This window comes from Lepidochelys kempii, chromosome 13, assembly GCF_965140265.1.
Source record: "Lepidochelys kempii isolate rLepKem1 chromosome 13, rLepKem1.hap2, whole genome shotgun sequence".
Classification (NCBI taxonomy): domain Eukaryota; kingdom Metazoa; phylum Chordata; order Testudines; family Cheloniidae; genus Lepidochelys; species Lepidochelys kempii.
This window is the reverse complement of record NC_133268.1, coordinates 5,640,674-5,660,519: the sequence shown is the minus strand read 5'-3', so window position 1 is coordinate 5,660,519 and position 19,846 is coordinate 5,640,674. Positions and strand designations below refer to the sequence as shown.

General features: G+C 46.5%; 1 protein-coding gene across 1 annotated transcript in view; it reads right to left on the bottom strand.

The window, feature by feature from the left end:
• Positions 1-3,871: 3,871 nt before the first annotated feature.
• The window catches only part of LOC140896881 (peroxidasin homolog), a 66,804-nt gene continuing 50,829 nt past the window's right edge, over positions 3,872-19,846 (bottom strand). The window contains exons 14-23 of the mRNA XM_073308948.1: positions 15,964-16,120; positions 14,494-14,602; positions 13,527-13,684; positions 11,006-12,509; positions 10,418-10,552; positions 9,469-9,677; positions 8,627-8,741; positions 7,081-7,174; positions 6,411-6,528; positions 3,872-3,951 (exon numbers count right to left, since the gene is read on the bottom strand). Coding sequence (XP_073165049.1) covers positions 6,433-6,528; positions 7,081-7,174; positions 8,627-8,741; positions 9,469-9,677; positions 10,418-10,552; positions 11,006-12,509; positions 13,527-13,684; positions 14,494-14,602; positions 15,964-16,120 — 2,577 coding nt within the window. The 3' untranslated portion in view covers positions 3,872-3,951; positions 6,411-6,432. The remainder of the gene's footprint in view (positions 3,952-6,410; positions 6,529-7,080; positions 7,175-8,626; positions 8,742-9,468; positions 9,678-10,417; positions 10,553-11,005; positions 12,510-13,526; positions 13,685-14,493; positions 14,603-15,963; positions 16,121-19,846) is intronic.

Here is a 19,846-nt window from a genome sequence, read left to right as displayed (position 1 = left end):
ATAAATGTGCTAGAGTTAAAAACAGGAGTTCCAGAGACAGCAAGTGAGAGAATGTAAGAGGGGGAGGTTTTCAGCTGGAGTGGTCTGGATTTTTGCCTCAAATATTTTTTTTGCTCGGCACTTACAGCCCTCCTCCTGGGCAGGTTCTGACATCTGGCTTTACCTGTCTGGAGCACTCTAACTCCCCCTGTACTGCAACTGCCTTGCTTTTTGTTTTAAACTGGAGCTCTTTTGTGGGTGCAATCCATAGACTGTTGAATAAAAGGGAGAGGTTTATTGCATTTCTTGTCCGGAGTTTACCGTTTATGTGGCCTCAGGTTTGCTATGTAATGTGAAAAGTCCCAGCTGAAATGGGCTGACGTTTGCATGGAGTTTCCATGGAAGTGAGATTTACATGTCTCTCGACAGGAGATCAGCTCTCCCTGCATTCTAGCTTTTGTGCCTCTTATTTGTCCTCCGCTGCCTTCGTTAGGATGGGAAGGATAGGACTGGTCAATAGTGGTAGATGTCAATTTCACCGTACACACACAAACCAACAAACAAATATTTCCATCGATGACCGAAATTCACTGCTAGGCAAAGTAAGAAAAAACGCTGCTGGAGAACTTAGAGCTTGATTTAAAGATATTTACATTGTATATTTTGACGTGAAATGTTAACCTTGCGTTTGAATAGTTATAAAGCTGTAACTTTTTGAATCTCAACGTCTACTGGCAATTAAATAATTATTGTCTGCCCCCTGCATAATTTCCCAGAAGTGTGAAAATCTAAATTGATAAAAATCAGAAAAAATGTTTAAAAATAAACATCGATATTATCCATAGGAATTATAAAAAAATAAAAAATTGAATTGAAACCTAGCTATAATTGTCTCTGGAATTCCATGGCTGACACTGGTTCGTTTTCAGGATGCAAATTATTTGTTTGAAAGAAGTGGTTTAAAAAAAAATAGAGAGGAAGAGATATATTGTAATGGTTTGATCAGAGGTTTATTGAATAATTATGCCATTTAAGTGGTCTCAGCTATTTAAGAGTTCTACTTAAGAGGACCACAGCACCTAAGTGGTGAATCTGGACTGCCTAAGGTGCAATTTTCAACTAAGTGGCAAAACTAGATCACTTAAGTGGTTGACTTAAGGCCACTTCAGTAACAAAATTCAGACCATTATAAATTTAGCTGAAAATCTCTCTCTTTCATCTGGATCTCAATTTTTCTTTTCATTTGAGTTTGGCTCTAGGAATTGCATCTGTCATGGTTTTGCATCTTTTAACTCACAGGAGCCATTTAGATCCTGTGGTCACGAGAGCCATCTACTCACCTGGATATATTATAAAGTTACATTCCTTAAACTTCACACCCCTTAGGTAGCCAATCCTCCATTCCCTGATGCAGTAAATCCCACTTCCACTCGCTGACTTATTCTGAAGCTGCCAAGTGCTGGCTTGGATATTTTTCTAAGATCTGTTCTGGGAATTGCTTTGGGGCAGGTCTCTGGCCGGTGTTATACACTTATCACAACGGTGCCTTCTGCCCTGGGAATCCATGAACTGTTGTTCCAGAGTCCACAGGGCTGCTCAAAGTGGGGCCAACGGGTTCCTAAGTGACCTGGGATGGGATCGGAGTAGAGCGCTATCAGCTTTCCTCAGGATAAATGCTCATGAGCACTGAACGAACACACACTCTCTCTCTCGCTCACACACACACACAGTTTTATGAAAGTTGTAACTCCAGTGATGTTGAGTGCAAAAATTCACACGCGAGTTCATTTGGCTGGTAAATTTGCTTTTGGCGGGAACACAGTGTCTCAAGGTGCCACATTAGTAAAGCACACTGGGTTTCCTGTCATACAGACAGACAGGTAATTCCCATTTCACAGCCGCCACAGAAGGCAGCTGTAGGAGTCCAGAAAACACCACGAAGAGGCGACACAGGGTAGCAAACCAACATGTGCAAATCCCATGGCTCGGTGTCAGCATCCCTGCGTGCTCCCCAGGATTCTGACAATACCCAAACTGCCTGCCCCAAAACTTGATCAGATTTTAGGGGCATCTTGCCCCACCCCGAAGGCTCAGAGAGCCATAAGTGCAAACCAATTTGTGTCCTCTCCCCATCTACCACGGACCTGGGCTCCATGAAGAACCATTCCAGGCTGCTGCATAGGAGTTGTGGGGAAGGATGGACTGGTGGGTCTGTAATCATGAATATATGCCGAACATAAGAATGGCCACACCGGGTCAGACCAAAGGTCCATCCAGCCCAGCATCCTGTTCACCGACAGTGGCCAATGCCGGGTGCCCCAGAGGGAATAAACCTAACAGGTAATGATCTAGTGATCTCTTTCCTGCCATCCATCTCCACCCTCTGACAAACAGAGGCTAGGAACACCATTCCTTACCCATCCTGGCTAATAGCCATTAATGGACTTAATCTCCATGAATTTGTCCAGTTCTCTTTTAAGCCCTGTTATAGTCCTAGCCTTCACAACCTCCTCAGGCAAGGAATTCCACAGGTTGACTGTGCGCTGAGTGAAGAAGAACATCCTTTTATTTGTTTTAAACCTGCTACCCATTAATTTCATTTGGTGGCCCCTAGTTCTTACATTATGGGAACAAGTAAATAACTTTTCCTTATTCACTTTCTCTACACCACTCCTGATTTTATATACCTCTGTCATATCCCCCCTTAGTCTCCTTTTTTCCAAGCTGAAAAGTCCTAGCCTCTTTAATCTCTCCTCATTTTGGACCTATTCCAAACCCCTAATCATTTTAGTTGCCCTTTTCTGAACCTTTCCTAATGCCAGTATATCTTTTTTGAGATGAGGGGACCACATCTGTACACAGTATTCAAGACGTGGGCATACCATAGTTTTATATAAGGGCAATAAGATATTCTCCGTCTTATTCTCTATCCTCTTTTTTAATGATTCCTAACATCCTGTTTGCTTTTTTGACTGCCGCTGCACACTGCGTGGACGTCTTCAGAGAACTATCCATGATGACTCCAAGATCTTTCTCTTGATTAGTTGTAGCTAAATTAGCCCCCATCATATTGTATGTATGGTTGGGGTTATTTTTTCCAATGTGCATTACTTTATATTTATCTACATTAAAATTTCATTTGCCATTTTGTTGCCCAGTCCCTTAGTTTGATGAGATCCTTTTGAAGTTCTTCACACTCTGCTTTGGTCTTAACTATCTTGAGCAGTTTAGTATCGTCTGTAAACTTTGCCACCTCACCTTTCTCCACTCCCCACCTACAAGGAAGAAGCAAAACAAATGTGCCCTACCTGGCCTGAGAGGGTCCACTGATGGCTGCCCATCAGCCTGCCCAGCGTGCACCATCTGCACGAGCACCGGGCACTGGAGAGAGGATTTCCTGTTTAGGGAGTTTCCCCAAGTGGTGCTTTTCTTACTTCTAGCATACAAGCAGGCATCAAAGAAGGGGGGGAAGCAGGGGTTCCAACTTGTAGGGGAAAGAGACAGCAAGTTCCACATTGCCCACTGGAATGTGTGTAAAACACCTCCGACAACTCTGCTGTTCCCACTACGCTCGCCACACGCCCCCACCCTCCTTAACCATGTGCATCGAGAGAAAAATCCACCATGGCCCTGGCTTCTTTAGGCATTTAAGCTGGACAGTTGGTATCGGCACATGTGTCCCTTGCTCTTTTTAACGAGGGCTGCAGTCCCACAGAACTATGTATTCAGGGTCGCTGTAGCCCTGCCAGTCCCAGGATATGAGAGAGACAAGGTGTGCGAGCCAGTATCTTTTATTGGACCATCCTCTGGTCCAATAAAAGACATCACCTCACCCACCTTGGCACACCAAGAAATAGTTGATAAAATCTCATCAGCCACACCCCTTTTCTAGCATCATTTTATTTTCCTAATAACTTCCAAGTCCTAGCAGGGGCATCACAGGCTTTGGGTCCCTTCGATTCAGTAACAGGCCTGAAAAGAAGAAAAAAGAACAAGCATGTCTGGAAAAGTTTATGATCCTTGTACTGTGGGAAAGGGGAGGATATAGGGTGGGAAAAAGAAAGGAACGATGGGAAGAACAGAGAACAACTAAGGACTCAGGTATGTTCTTAGCAAAAACTATCTGCCTGTGACTGACAAGTTTTAGGCTGCCCTGGAGTCACCTGGGTATAGATTATAGCACCACTGAAAAGCACCTCCAAAGTAGACCCCAAAAGCTGATTACATATTTCTTGTTTAGCTGTGGAGCACCTGGGAATAATAAATACAAGCAACACTTTACATTCATTCATGTGTCAACTACCGCACACAGTATTCTCCAAATAGCTAACTGATGGAACACAGCCGCTCCTGGCTTTTAACTAGAGGGCTATTGCATTTAATTATCTGAGGTTGTGTGTCAGGTCCTGTTACATTTACACTGTAAATACATCTTCCAGCTGAAATCCTTAGGAGGGTAAAGACGAATGGAAACCATCCCCCCAGCTAAAACGCATAAAGGTAGAAGCTTGGAGAGCGCCGTCCAGAGCGAAAGAAAAGTTTCTGACCACGGGGCATGAAAAGGTAGATTCACTCGCAGAGATTTAATTGGGGGAGATTCCACTAGTTTTAAAATGACGGAGGGAGTAAAGCATCAAGGGTAAGCTGACCTCCCTTCTGTTTCCAGTACAGCATTCCCGTGCACCAGACTCTAGGCCCAGGATGGGAGGAATATTTCCAATGGATGGGGGGTTTTCTGGTCACTGCTTGTGTTAACTGTAGGCCATGCCAGCAGTGCTTCACAGTCCCGGAAGCTCTTGTTTGCTCAATTACATAAGAGAATTTTTTCTTTTTTTAATTTAAACATGTGAGATCAGATTTTCCAAATCCTTGCTGACCCTGCTGTCTGAGACGGCTCGTCTGGGCGAAGTGTTGCTAGGTGCGCAATGTTCCCAAGGGGGTTGGGTGCCCTAGGAATACCTGCTGCAAAAGCCAATGTGGCGGTGTGATATGCAGCGGGAGGAGGAAAGCGTACAGGATGAAGGCACTGAAGCAGTTTTAACTTGTCTCCGCTTTCTGAGCGAGGGCTCTGCTAGTGAAAAGCAGGATCCTAGGAGCACATGGTCTGCTTGCCTAAAATAGGGCAGTGCAGAGGTTTGCAGGCTGAGAGGAACACCTTTCTCCTGCGGCGGAGGGGGGCAGACGGTTCAGGGGCTCTAAGCTGTCAGTGCGAAGAGTCAGGTACCAGGGGAAGCACAGCTGCCCTGGGGTGGAGTGGTACAGGAGGAGTCAGACTGGATGGAACGTTGTTCTCACTGGCCATCATGTTGGGGCCCTCTTGGGGTGGAGAAGATTGGCTGAGAGGTGAGCAGTGTGAAGTGTACAGATCACCTGAAATAACCTAGAGAGGAGGAAGAGAAACCGGGTGGATTGTAAGCGCCTTGGGGGCAGGAATCATCTCCTTGTTACATGTCTGTATAGCACCTAGCACCAAGGGGCTGGGGCATCTAGATGTTATTGCAATGCAAACAGCAGCGTAACAGCACCTATCAAATACAACCAAGAGGCTCCAGAGCCCTCTAATGTATAAGCTACCCCTTCTGTCCTCCACCATCGCTCTTCGGGAACCGAGCTTTCCAGCCTCTGCTGTAAATGATCTGAGCTAGCTTAAAACTCATTCTTTCCAAATAGGGTTCCCAAACATTGACTCTCCGCAGAGGACAGCTCCTGGGGACGCGCTGCACAGGTGTGCAATCTGCCTGCCTTTGGCCCTAGAGCGGTTGATGGGCGGCACCACCGCACAGAGTAGGGGCTTCCTGTTTGTGATACTTGCTTTTGGATTGGATTGGTCTGGTCTGGTCACGTCACAGGTCCTGCCTCTTAAACTGAGTGTACTGCCAGCTGGGCCATTTTTAATCTCCTTCCAAGGTGTGAGAATCTCCACTGTGCTTTCCTTAGGCGAACAATAGTTAAGTGAGCTCATGCTGCTTCCCACCAGGCCCCACTCCTTATGAAGGGAGCACACTGGATGGAGGGCACATGGCTTTGGGGTACAGCAAGGATAGCTAGCAAGGCTGCTAACATGAGAAGGAGCAGTAGTCCACAGGCCAACAGCCATCTACAGCTATTGTTGAGTTACAGGGGAACACAGCTGTACAAGGTATATACAAGAGTCCCTCTGTCCACCCTGGTCTGTGACCCGAGATCCCCACATGGCCTTCTGGAGACCCTTTTGGGGGCATTATTTGTGGGTAAATTAAATCCATTTACAGTACTTCAATTGTAAATTCTTTAGGGCCTACTACAGTGGGGTCCCGGGCCATGTCTAGGGCTCCTAGGTGCTATGATAATACAAATAAATAGTAATAATAATAATCAGCAGTCTGGTACCAATCTGTCTATCCTTCCCTGCACCCTCTCCCATGCTGGCGGCCCAGCTGACATGCTCTGACCTCACGTTAGCAGATGGGGTCATCATCTTTTTCTCCATTTCTCTCCAGTCTTCTTCCACCGTCTATATTCATTAGTGCTTCTATGCCACCACCTCAGCTGACCTTCTAATATGTTGACCTGGGACAGCAAGACAAAGATAGCACCAGCTCCCCGGTGGGGAATTCTCCAAGCTCCTCTCCCCACCCAACATTCTGCAGCCTGCACTCCCCAAACTTGAGTGCACCCTGAGATTAGGAGGTGGCCGGTTAATGTTTTGTTCCCACGGCTGAGTGCAATTTGGACATGCTTCTGCACTGCTGGGTCTCAGCTGAAGCAGATGCATGCAGAGGGATGCTGAGAATGGGTCCCATTCTGGAGGCATTTCAGAAGGCCAGACAGGCTCATGGAAGATGCAAGGCTGGACCTCCAGGCTCTGGGACGGAGTCTGTTCCCCTGAGAACCCCCAAAAGTAATCTTTACCCAGAAAGAGTCTCCTACCAGCCCTGCCCTTCCCCTCCTCTCTCTGCCCTCAAGCTCCTGTGACTACCCCTAGTTCCCTCTGCTCAGTCATTCCCACTTCTGCGGGAGGGAACAAGCCACACACACTACACCTGGCAGCTTTATACAGGGCTCTACATCCTATTCACAGGTGGGTGAGGGGAAGAGCCCCGGTGCATTATGAAGTCCTACCTGTTTCCGTAGGAAAGAGACAGTCTTTTCTAGGTCAGCCACAAAAGACTCAAGGTCCCGCTGGGAGGAACGGTCGTGGGAAGGCTCTTCATTTCTATAAGTAGTGGCAGAGAAAGTGAAGGCTGTTGTGAAAATGTTCACTCTTGAATTTCCTGGCTATGCAGGTATTTAAAAGCGTGACCCTGGCTGTACATTCAGGTTCTGTGTTTCACGTTTCTGCTTTTCTAAATCAAAAGGAGTTTAAGGGCCAGATTCTCAATGGTTCAAGAGCCAAGAGTCACTGGTGAAACATCCATGCAACTGTTTGCCTAATTTGTACAGGCACATACCACGACTGAGTGCAAACCCCCACCTTACACTTTAGTGAGTCTACATACTGATTAGAGGTGCACTGGCAGGTTTTTTTTGCACGAGTGGCCTTAGGCTCCTGAGATTTTGAAAATCTGCCCCTACAATGTTCATTCTCTCTTGTTTTCACTGGGCTCTCACCCAGCAATCCCATGCACCGCTACAGACTAGGGACTGAATGGCTAGGCAGCAGTTCTGCAGAAAAGAACCTAGGGGTTACAGTGGACGAGAAGTTGGATATGGGTCAACAGTGTGCCCTTGTTGCCAAGAAGGCCAATGGCATTTTGGGCTGTATAAATAGGGGCATTGCCAGCAGATCAAGGAACATGATCGTTCCCCTCTATTCGACATTGGTGAGGCCTCATCTGGAGTACTGTGTCCAGTTTTGGGCCCCACACTACAAGAAGGATGTGGAAAAATTGGAAAATGTCCAGCGGAGGGCAACAAAAATGATTAGGGGACTGGAACACATGACTTATGAGGAGAGGCTGAGGGAACTGGGATTGTTTAGTCTGCGGAAGAGAAGAATGAGGGGGGATTTGATAGCTGCCTTCAACTACCTGAAAGGGGGTTCCAGAGAGGATGGATCTAGACTGTTCTCAGTGGTAGCAGATGACAGAACAAGGAGTAATGGTCTCAAGTTGCAGTGGGGGAGGTTTAGGTTGGATATTAGGAAAAACTTTTTCACTAGGAGGGTGGTGAAGCACTGGAATGCGTTACCTAGGGAGGTGGTGGAATCTCCTTCCTTAGAAGTTTTTAAGGTCAGGCTTGACAAAGCCCTGGCTGGTATGATTTAGTTGGGGATTGGTCCTGCTTTGAGCAGGGGGTTGGAGTAGATGACCTCCTAAGGTCCCTTCCAACCCTGATATTCTATGATTCAATGCTCATTAAAATCAACGGAAAGACTCCTACCATCTCCAGTGGGCTTTGGATCAGGCTCAGAGTTTGTATTTGTGCAATATCATAGTTCCTTAAACAGCACCATAGCTCTGATCTTAGCAGAATCCAGCACTCTACATACACAGAACAGTTTATTCAGTCATGTATAAAGAGTCTTGTATATTTTGCAAATATCCCTGCACTCTAGTCCTCAGCTCAGGTTGGCAGATTTCAAATGATCACATGCACGCGCACACAAAAAATGACAAACTTTGTGACAGTAGAGAAAGGGAAGGTGAAAAACGTAGAGGCACTGCACCTGGGGATGGCAGGGTTGTGCTTAGAAGGGTTTTCTTCTGGGTAGCTGAAGCCAGGAGACCTCTTGCTCCGGAATTGCTGAGAAAGAGCATGGAACTGCCCTCTTGTTCTGCAGTCTGGAGGAAGGGAAAAGAGACTTTGGAGCGATGCTCTGTTGGGAAGTCCTGCCCTTTTGCTTGAATTTCCCCCTCCAATCTCCCCACTCAGCATAAGCCTTCATCATCCTACATGCAGCTATAACAATTACATCAAGCAGTTCTGAGTTGGTGCGTTCCACTGCACACGGAGCAAGAACCTCCCCCGGGCTGGAGCACCATTCAACGTAGGGGCGAGAGCATCAGGGGCGCCAGCTCCATTCCCCGATTCTGAGCGCCGGCCCCCACTGCCACTTAGAACTGCAGCCACTGGTGCCAGCGGAGGGTTGAGGTCATTGAGTGTGGCTTCACCATGCCCTCTCCCCTCCCCTGACATGCTGGAGGGGGGTGGACCTGCCGGGGTACAGGGCTTGGCAGGGGCACAGCTGCACCAGCAAGGAGGGGTGCCCAGGTTGAGGCATAAGTTAACTTAATAAAGAGTCTGGCCAATGGATTTTTCAAGGACATACAATTTATTCAGGGCATCTTCTGCATCCTTCCCTATGGAGATGACAGACCCAAGTTTGCTCCTTCAAAAGGTCCCAGGTGATCACTCCAACAGCAGGAGACCCGAGAATGAGCTGTGACTTACTGCTGCAGAGGAGTTGTGTAGATAATAAAACCACCCCTTGTATCTCTTTTAGAGAGAGAGAGAGCATCCCAACCAGAACCCACATGCCGATCGGCACAACAGCAGCACTGCGCCCACCTTCGCAGCAGTCCTGCCACATGCGGAGATCGACTGCTGGGATCTCCTCGCAGTTGACCATGCCTTGGGGGTAGGATGCCACCCGGAACACATCCCTCTGGAGCTGTTGGACATGGTCACTGTTGTCGCAGATGATGCGAGCCAGCGACGTCTGCTTTATCTGAGTCACCTGGGCTGGGGTGAAGACTCCAGGATTCCTGTACCAAAACCTACAGGGAATTGCAATCCATGGTGTCACTGAGGTTAACAAGCAGTAATGCTGGGTGAAGAGAAGCCAAAATTGGGGGGGAAAGGCCAGGCCAGGTGGAGGAGGGCACAAGTATTTGCATTTCAGGACCTGAGTTTAATTTGTGGTTTAAGTGGACTTGAGTCTGAGGGTCTCACAGGCCTTCAAAGGTGACTACTCAAGTTTGACCCTTCCCCTCTCTACGGGGTACATAGTATAACCAGTTCCATCCCAAGACAAGCTCAGAACGGTAATAGCTATAGTGTAGTGGTTAGGATTGCGATGCCCTGGCTCACACAGCTCCTTCCTGCATTCTTTCTGTAGGTAACCAGAGCGATTGGTGTCACATCTGACATCACATGCAGTAAATTCGCTCAGAATTAAGCTCCCAACCCTGTCCCACACCTATACTTTTCTAGCATTTCCACTTCAGAGACAGCAGATGACATAACTTAAGAACCTTGAAAATACCAATGAAGCCCATGTGAATTAATCTTTAACTAAGAGCAAGATAAGATGCCTGTACTGCCATAAGTCCTTGAGCAGATACACAGAAGGGAGGAGAACAGAGCCTGCCCTATCTCCTTATTCCCCCACCCAAAGAACCATCACAGCCTTTGAACCCAGGGGAAATCAGGAATTGCTCCTTCCCTGTCCCCCCAGGAGGAGTGATCTCCCCAAGCAGAATACTGGGGGTTTTGGTTTGACCAGAGGTGATGCTACCTATCCCCATCTCTGAGTCTTCGGAACTGCGTTGCTAGCAGGCACATCAGTGTTGGTCCAACTCTGGTCCCAGGGACAAGATCTTCCACCATCAGTGCTGGAAACAGGTCAATGTTTTTGGTAGTCCCATATAAACTGCACAGTGAGAGGCAAAAGGAAAAGATTATCAGAGGGCGGAAAGTGATCTCAGCTGGAGTTTTGCTTCATTTGAAAAGGAATCTGGGTGCAAGGAGCTCATCTGGGCAACATTTGGACAGTAACTGCTGTGAACTACCTAGACGACAGAAGAGAGGGCCTACCTCAGCAATAAGGAGTAGTAACCAAGACAGACAACAGGCAATTTAGTCCTCTTGGAAAATAGCTACTAGGGACTCAGATTGAAACCCAAAGAGTAACATACCAATCCCCTGATACAATACTAGAGGTTGAGAAGGGATTGCTCGCTTGGAAATCTCCAGGCATTCTAGTTGTTATACCACGGCCATCACCCTGGCTTCTGAACCCCATCGCCGTAGAGCAGATCAGCTGATAGGTGCTAGGGGAGGCAATACCACTGATAGACTGATCTCATGGTCCAAACCACAGTACCTCCTGAGCTTTTCTCTGATCTCCAGGTTTTTGATCTCGTTCCGGAGGTCTTCAAACTCCTGTGCCGACGTGAGGTTGCAGAAGACCCTAAAGTCATTGTATGGGGGGATGCCGTGGTCCCTTCCCCTCTGGATGTTGATTGCTGCTAGATCCAGTGAGACAGAGTGTGCCATGGAGAAGAGCTTCTCAGTCAGTTCCATGTTCAGGAGCTCGGAGGGGACCCGCATTTTCCCAGGGACCCCAAACAGACCACGGAGGAGAGGATCAATCCCTCCTTCCTGGGTAATCCTGAAAGGGGAGAAGAAGGCCTTGTGGAGGGGGACGTGGCCTTGGCGAATGGGCTGGAAGGTTTCATTCAGCCGATACAGGACGGGGTTGATCAGCGTGTGTCCGAACCGGAACGCAGCCGTGGCAAAGGCATTGAGGATTCCAGCATTGACGTTGGGGTCATAGCCTTTGTATTCACCCAGCACCTTCATGCCAGCTTCCCCGAGGATCTTGGGGAGCCAGTGTGCGTAGGTGATGTGCTGCATCTGGGCGCCCACCATTTTGCGCGCCTCATGGTAGAGTGTGTCCCCATCCCAGTGGGGATTCAGGGCCCGCAGCTCAGTGGCAAGCCGGTTGTGCTCCCGGAACCAGAGGGTGTGCATGGCTGTGAGGCCCAGCTGCTCGTTGGCGCGGTGATCCCCTGCCAGGAAGCACAGCACGGGGCTCTCGTTCTCATCCCGCATACACTCGGTGGGTGGTCCCACTGCAAATGGGAGGAGGCGTTTCCCCGAGCTGGGCACCACCTGCCCTTGTTTCAGCAGCCCTCTCTGGCTACTCAGGTCCCTCAGCTCCTTAGACTCCTGCTCTGTGCTGCCGTAGACATTGGAAGCATCGATGTAAGAGGTCAGGTGGTTGATCTGTTCCCTGGCATAGACTGAGTTCATCAGCAGGGAGGTCATCCCACTGCCGCACACTGGGCTGGAGCGGACAAAGAACATGCAGCGCCCATTCCTCACCCGGGGGTCATTCTTCGGGATCACGACCGAGAAGCACGGAGGGTCATTGGTGCACACCTCGCTGCAGGGTGCCCCGTCCGAGAACCGTGACATGCTGATGGCTGCCACCGTCTGGTCCATGTCGTGGTCCAGAAACTGGCCCCACTGCATGAGCATGTGAGTGAACTGGTCATCGGAGGTGATGGTTTCTGTCCCTATCATGGCTGTGGAGACGAGACGAGGCAGCGGCAGGGGCAGCTCCCTGGAGTCTTCCGCCAAAGAGAAGCCCCGTGGCAGGTTAAAGCCATTCTGGTAGGCCGGCTTGAGGAGGCGCTGGAAGGCTGTGAGGGACGCACCCCACATGGGATGCTGGAGATTGTTACAAGAGCCATCGTGGGTCCTGTACTGCTTGTGAAAACAGATGTCAGAGCAGTTGGGCGTGCGGCGGTGGGCAGAGCAGCCAGACAGGTTGGCGATCACGTTCAGGTAGTGAGGGGAGACCAGGTCATTGTAGCGGTAGCCTGTGAGGGAACCCCAAAGGAACACATTAGAGCATGGCCATCGTAGAGACACACCCTGCCACCTCACATGAGGGCTGGAAGAGGCCAATTTGATGTGGAATGTAGGGCCTGTGATTATGGGAGGGTGAATGCAGAATAATGAGGTACTGGCCCTATCATGGAGTGGTGGACGGAGGCAGGGTTTGGCACAAACATTACAAAGAGGGTGTGGTGTCTGGGCCTGGGTTCCAGGCTCTAGTACATTTGGTTTGTTTTTATGTGTTTATAGTCATTAGATGGCTCCCAGGTGAGCACCTCACAACCTTTAACGTCGGTATCCTCAGAGCAGCCTTGTGGAGTGGGAAGGCATTATCGCCACTTGACAAATGAGGAACCGAGACACGGAGACAGACCGGAGCGGTGTCTACACCATAAGCGCTACAAACAGCAGCATAACTGCAGCTACTCCGCTTCTGTCTAAACACTTGCTCCAGCAATGGAAGGGGTTTTTCCATTGCTGTAGTAAATCCACCCCCTTCATAGACGGTAGCTAGGCTGATGGAAGAATTCTGCCATTCATCTAGCAGTGTCTACACCGGGGCTTAGGTCAACTTAACTACGTCTCTCAGGAGGGTGAATTTTTCACAGCCCTGAGACGTGTAGCTAGGCCGACCTAAGTTTCAGGTGTAGACCAGGCCTAAGTGACTTGCCCTAGGTCACTCCAGAAGTCTGTGGTAGAGTGGGGAAGTGAACCCAGGCCTTAGCCACTGGGCTACGCTTTCCACTTTACAGGGCATTCTATGCTGTTCATGCCTATAGTTGAAAGTTGGATGGAAGATGATGGTCAGGATAAGGGGCAGAGTTAACCACTGGTGTTGGATCCTGGATAGGCTCTTACTGATATTTAAGTGTTTTGAACTTTTAGTACAATGTTCTGATTTCCCACCTTGCAACAGTCTGGCGTTGCTGTTTTTTAACTTTATTCTCCCTGTGAATTTCCTGATGTTCTACTGTCGGATCAGTAATAACCTGTCATACCCGTGCCATTCATGTCCACGATCAATCCCTGCTGGACATGGTCTTGGATCAGTTGTAAGGTTCTTTCAAAGATCTCGCCAGCCCGGGCTGTTTCGATGGTGTAAGGGTCCCGGGGGTAACGGAAGAGTGCCAGCAAGTCATTGGGAGTTTTGGGTCGCCTGTTTCAGAAAATTAAAAGTGGGCTACAAGGGATCCTTGATTACTGAAATGAATATTTCCCTGATGTTAACAAGATGTTTCAGGCACCCTGGGTCACAGTCTAGACCTATGCAGGAGACATATCCCAACAAGTATTCATGTTAGTGATCCAACTTCTCTGCTTCCTAGAGCTGATCAGGAAAGGATTCCACCCCGCCCCTGCCCCCCCATGACAAAATTTGATGAACATTTTCATAATTATTCATACTTTCAAAAATGTGTTTCAGTTTTTGGCACCTAAACGCCATAACATTTTGGTTTAAGGCCCAATTTTTTTGGTTTTTCCTATGAAAACCCCAAAATGTTCAATTAAAATGAATTGTTTCTGAAATTTCAATTTAATCTAAAGCCACTTTTTATCCAGAAAAAAGTTCAGATATATATTTCTTGGCCTTCTCCACTGCCACACACTGAACTAAGTCATCTGCATTTATATACTGACTGTGCTGTCCCTTTATTTCCATGTGTGCTCAGTCTCTGAACAGCTCAAGATTACAGTTCCATTCCTCTTCCAGTTGTACGGTCGCCTACAAAATAGTCTCAAGGGGTTCCTTTGTAAAAATTCTACAGTCAAACGGGTCTCCCCATTATGATTTTTACCCTGCTATAGAGGAGTCTATGTTTATTAACTTGGGTCACCCGAAACCTGAGACGGAATAATAGCAATGAGGTATAATACATGCTTTCAGAGCATCTCCAACTCAATATATTTCTGATCTCCATCTGCTGTCACTTCTGCAGCTCAGATCTTATCCCCAGGCAGGCTTACTTGCTAAATAGCTCAGTGCGCGTTGAATTGATAGCATGGTCCACACTGCTGATGGCTTCCTGTATTGATGTGGCTACAAAGGTGTCACCACTCCGAACAACGTCCGTGGCTTTCAAGGAATCAAGAGAGAATGAGGAAATTAAATGACTTCATTTTACTTTGGTTTTCCAACCCTGAGAGAACTTGGTGAGGCTTTTGTGCATCAGTGTCCACTAAAACATAGAACTTCATTGTCGTGTGCCATCATAAACAATTTGGGGTAGGTTTGTCTCTCAGTTTGCAGGATAGTTATGAACTGAAATCACTGCACCAGCATACAAGAGACCACACCGCAGGATGACAACATGCCCTTGGGAGATTTTGGTCTGTGAACATTCACTTGCATAAGGTATCTGAATTTGCTTCAGCTGTAGTTGCCCCACTTTCACGTTAACATGTTCTTTAGAAGATCTGTGAACTGACAGGTACATTCATGGCAAGAGTGAGTTTTTCTTAACATACACAGGAGTATGCACTTCAGAAACCTGATTCTAAGGGTATGTCTACACTGCAATCGGGAGGTGTGATTGTACCATGTGTAGACATACCTGAGCTAGCTTTAATCTAGTTAGCTTGCTCAAAAATACTGGATATGTATTCGAATGGCTAGCCCATGCTGCCACAGCTTCAGTGCTGGTTTTAGTGGGACTAGCTAGATCAAAGCACCTCCTGATAGCTGTGCAGAATCAGATATACCCTAAGCGTTCCCCCCACCCACTCAAGAACTAGACAATACCTTGTGGCCAACACGTCACACCAAAGATAATCAACCCAGCTCAAATTTGGATATTGACATTGGGGACTGACATGCAATGTGCACTGTTGGGAAACAAGCTACCAACCACGGACAAATCACATTAATTATCCTGTGAGTAATTTCAAAAAACAAAGAAGTTAGACAGCATCCTAAACGCCTCACAGTCAATTCATGCACAGAGAAGGGGGCTAAATAAATGATTGGCTATGCACGTTATTCACCCCCGCATGCTGGAGAAATGCTTTTAAACCGCCCTTGCTTTGCTTCTAATTTTTGCCTCCTCGATTCTTCCCTTCCCTCCAAGGGTTACCACCGTGACGCTTGACCTGCGGGCTGATTGACAGATGAGTGTTACCTCTCTGGCGGCTCTTTGTTACAATCCCTGCTTCTCCTTCCTTCTTACCCAGAGCAGTCGTGTGAAAAATGGAGAATGCCTTCCTTCCCCAATGGATTAGGGTTATAAGCAAGCGTTTAAAAACTTGTCATTCTATTGGCAGAGCTATTCTCATTCGCCCACCCTTTGCAAGGCCTGGATGTCTGAATGACCTGCCCATAAGGAAGTGAACAGAGCGACACAACTGTTCTCTAAAAGTACAGGCATCCACACAGGAAATATGTAAGTAGAGCAAGAGAAAGAGAGAACATTGCAAAGATAAAGCCAAGGGACACTGTACCAGTGATGGTCAGCTGCATGGTGCTGGACGTGAATCCAAAGGTATTCCTGGCTATACACTCATATCTGCCCTGATCAGCCACTCCCAGGTCTCGAATGGAAAGGGTCCCATCTTGACTTACATGGAACTTGCCGCTCTCTGTGATCTGAATACCCTCCTGCGGCATGAGCAAAAGACAGGAAGATGTTTCAGAGATAATCCCTCAGCCTAGACTCTGTTCTATTTAGGAAACAAACACAGCTGTCATTCATCAACATGGCCAGCAGATGTCAGGAGATCTCTGTGCAACACAGAAAAGGTATTTGAAAGCAGTATCAGTCCTTTTCACCCCACCCCCAGCAATTCTTTTGGCTAGTTACACTCTTGTCCGGCTTCCCACCTCCCTCTGCTTCCAAACATCTGTTGTATAGTTCTGAAGGAACTCCGATATGAAATTGCAAAACTACTAACTATGATATGCAACCTGTCGCTTAAATCAGCCTAGATACTAGATGACCGGAGAGTAGCTAATGTAACGCCGATTTCTAAAAAAGATTCCAGAGGCAATCCTGGCAACTACAGGCCTAACTTCAGCACCAGGTAAAATGGTTGAAACTGTAGTAATGAACAGAATTCTCAAACACATAGATGAACGTGATGTTGAAGAGTCAACATGGCTTTTATAAAGGGAAATCATGCCTCACTAATTTATTAGAATTGTTTGGGGGAATCAACAAGTATGTGGACAAGAGCGATCCAGGGGATCTAGTATAGCTGGACTTTCAGAAAGCCTTTGACAAGGTCCCACACCATGGGCTCTTAAGCAAAGTAAGTCATCATGGCGTAAGAGGGAAGGTCCTATGGATTAGTAACTGGTCAAAGAATAGAAAACAAAGGGTACAAATAAATAGTCAGCTTTCAGACTGGAGAGAGGTAAATAGTGGTGTCCCCCAGGGATCTGTAGTGGGGCCAAAACTGTTTAACATATTCATAAGTCATCTGGAAAACAGGGTAAGCAGTGAGGTGGTAAAATCTGCAGACGATACACAACTACTCAAGATAGTTAAGTCCAAAGCTGACTGCAAAGAGCTACAAAGGGATTTCGCAAAACTGGGTGACTAGGCAACAAAATGGCAGATGAAATTCAGTGTTGATAAATGCAAAGTAATGCACATTGGAAAACAATCCTAACTATACACACAAAAATATGGGGTCTAAATTAGTTACCACCACTCAAAAAAGAGACTTTGGAGTCATCGTGGATAGTTCTCTGAAAACATCCACTCAATGTGCAGCGGCAGTCAAAAAAGCTAAGAGAATGTTAGGAAAGGGATCAATAAAAAAAAATACATAAAATCATACTGCCAATACATAAATCCACGGTACGCCCACACCTTGAATCCTGTGTGCAGTTCTGGTTGCCTCATCTCAAAAAAGTAATGTTAGAGTTGGACAAGGTACAGAGAAGGGCAAAAAAATGATTAGGGAGCTGGAACAGCTTCCATCTGAGAAGAGATGAAAAAGACCGGGACTGTTCAGTTTGCAAAAGAGATGACTGAGGGGGGATAGGATAGAGGTCTATCAAATCATGCCTGGTGTGGAGGAAGTGCATTAGGAAGTGTTATTTACCTCTTCATATAACACACAAACCAGGAGTCACTCAATGAAATTAACAGGCAGTAGATTTAAACCAAACATAACTAAGGGAGTATATCTTCAGACAGTGCACAGTCAACTTGTGGAAATCACTGTCAGGGGATGTTGTGAAGGCCAAAAGTATAACTGGGTTCAAATGAGAACTAGATAAGTTCATAGAAGACAGGTCCATCAATGGCTATTAGCTAAGATGGTCAGGGACGCAACCCCATCCTCTGGGTGTCCCTAAGCCTCTGACAGCCAGAAGCGGGGACTGGATGACAGTGGATGGATCACGCAATAATTGCCGTTCTGTTCATTCCCTCTGAAGCAGCTGGAATTAGCCACTGTGAAAAGACAGGATACTGGACCAAGTGGACCTTTGGTCTGACCCCGTATGGCTGTTCTTACAATCCATATACATTCATTCATTTCACGTATTACTTTCTCCTCCAGATTCCATACTAGCTTAGAGGCAGGAAGCTGGGATCGTTATGCTGTAATACAGACATTAAAAGTTGAGAAGAGCAAGGGTTAAGTCTCAACAGGTTTGGTTCAGCTGAGGAATCAAAATTTAGAGGTTTTTCTGAACCTCTAGAGGAACAGGCTCTTTCATGAGATCTCAGACCATTGTGGTCTTGGGTGGGGGGGTGGGAGGTGTGAGACATTTCCAGTATTAAGAACTCCAAACATTCAAACATCTTGAGTCAGGCACCCAGAAGTCATGAGACTGGGATAAAATCATGAGATCTAAAAAATAAATTTATGGGTTTTGTTCTTTGCCTTCTGAGTTTTGAGCCTTCAGGTCACACGTTCAATCTTTTCTTTGCAACCATAAAGGCTAGCAACTTATTTTAAAGAATAAATGAAAACGAGAGTCTCATGCAGTTGCTTGTCTCCAGGAGTTGGGGCAATAAATAAATAAATACATAGCTGTTGTATAGTGCTTGTCATCAGCCGATCTGAAAGTAGTTTACAAAGAAGTAAAACGTCAAATACTGTGAGACTAGCGATAGAATCACAAAAGTTGGAGCAGCCCTTCTCTTTGGATTGTGGTGTCTCTTCTTGGTTTTCCAGCTGAAGCCAAGGGATATGTAAGACCTGATTCTTCTCTCATTTACACTGGTGTAACTCTGGACTAAACACATTGAAGTCAACAAAGTTTCACGTGCATTAAGCTAAACAAGAACAAGGCGCCCTTATTCCAGAGTAGAGGGCCCACACATAGAGTTATTCAGAAATAACTGCTCCTGAATAGCTCCATATGTAGACAAGCCCTAAATGAGAAGAGTCAGACCCATAGAATTCTGTACAGCTCCTAACACTATGGGTACTAATCTTTATTGTGGTTCCCAAGTCCTACCGTAATACAACAGCAATAATAAATAGTAATAAAATAAAATAACAATAATAATACAAATAATAAAGTTTCAGTTCCTATTTGAACTGAACTGCTACAGCTATCCCTTCTTTTTCTCTCCTCCCAGGATTCACTGAAACTCAGCAGATGCTTAACGAAGACAGTCTGTGTCCAAGAGAACTCCCAATCTAATTAAAATTTAACCTCTTTTTCACCGCTGCCAGGCTCCAGCCTCTCTGTAGCATTGCCTTAGTAGCACAGCTCTTCCACGTCAGACCCAGAGCCAAGTAGAAGTGTAATGTATTAGTGATGCAGCCCGCTCCCACCAGTGGAGACCCCTGAACACAAGGACAATTTGTACTGTACTAAAATATCCCGTCTTTGGGAGTGTCAGGGATCACTCAAGTCACAGGTTGGGTAAGTGGAGGCTGTTAAAATGGAAAGGACAATCCATATTGCTAAAGACCCAGCTATTTGACATATAAAAATCCTGTTGGGAAAATTTAGTTCCTCAAAACCTTATTTTCCATCAAATTTATCTTCTCCCATATTTACTACGCAAACTTATTTAATACCATGACAGCATTAGGTAATGACTAGAGCTGACTGAATTTTTGTTTATTAACAGTAAATTCACAGAAAAATGCATTTTGGGGGGGCACTGAAATTATTCATGAATTCCAGTCAAATTTGGTGAAGAATTTGGTGAAGCCGAACCCCACAACCAACCGAAAACAAAAATTTGGGAAGTGTCGAAATGGTTCGTTTTGAAAAAAAATAAAAAACAAACTATTTTCAAACTGTCATTTTGACTCAACATTTAGTTTTGAAATGTTGATTCGAATCAACATCAGAAATGTTTCTTTTCTACCCAAATGCAAGTTTTTCCTTTCAGAAAAAAGAACAACA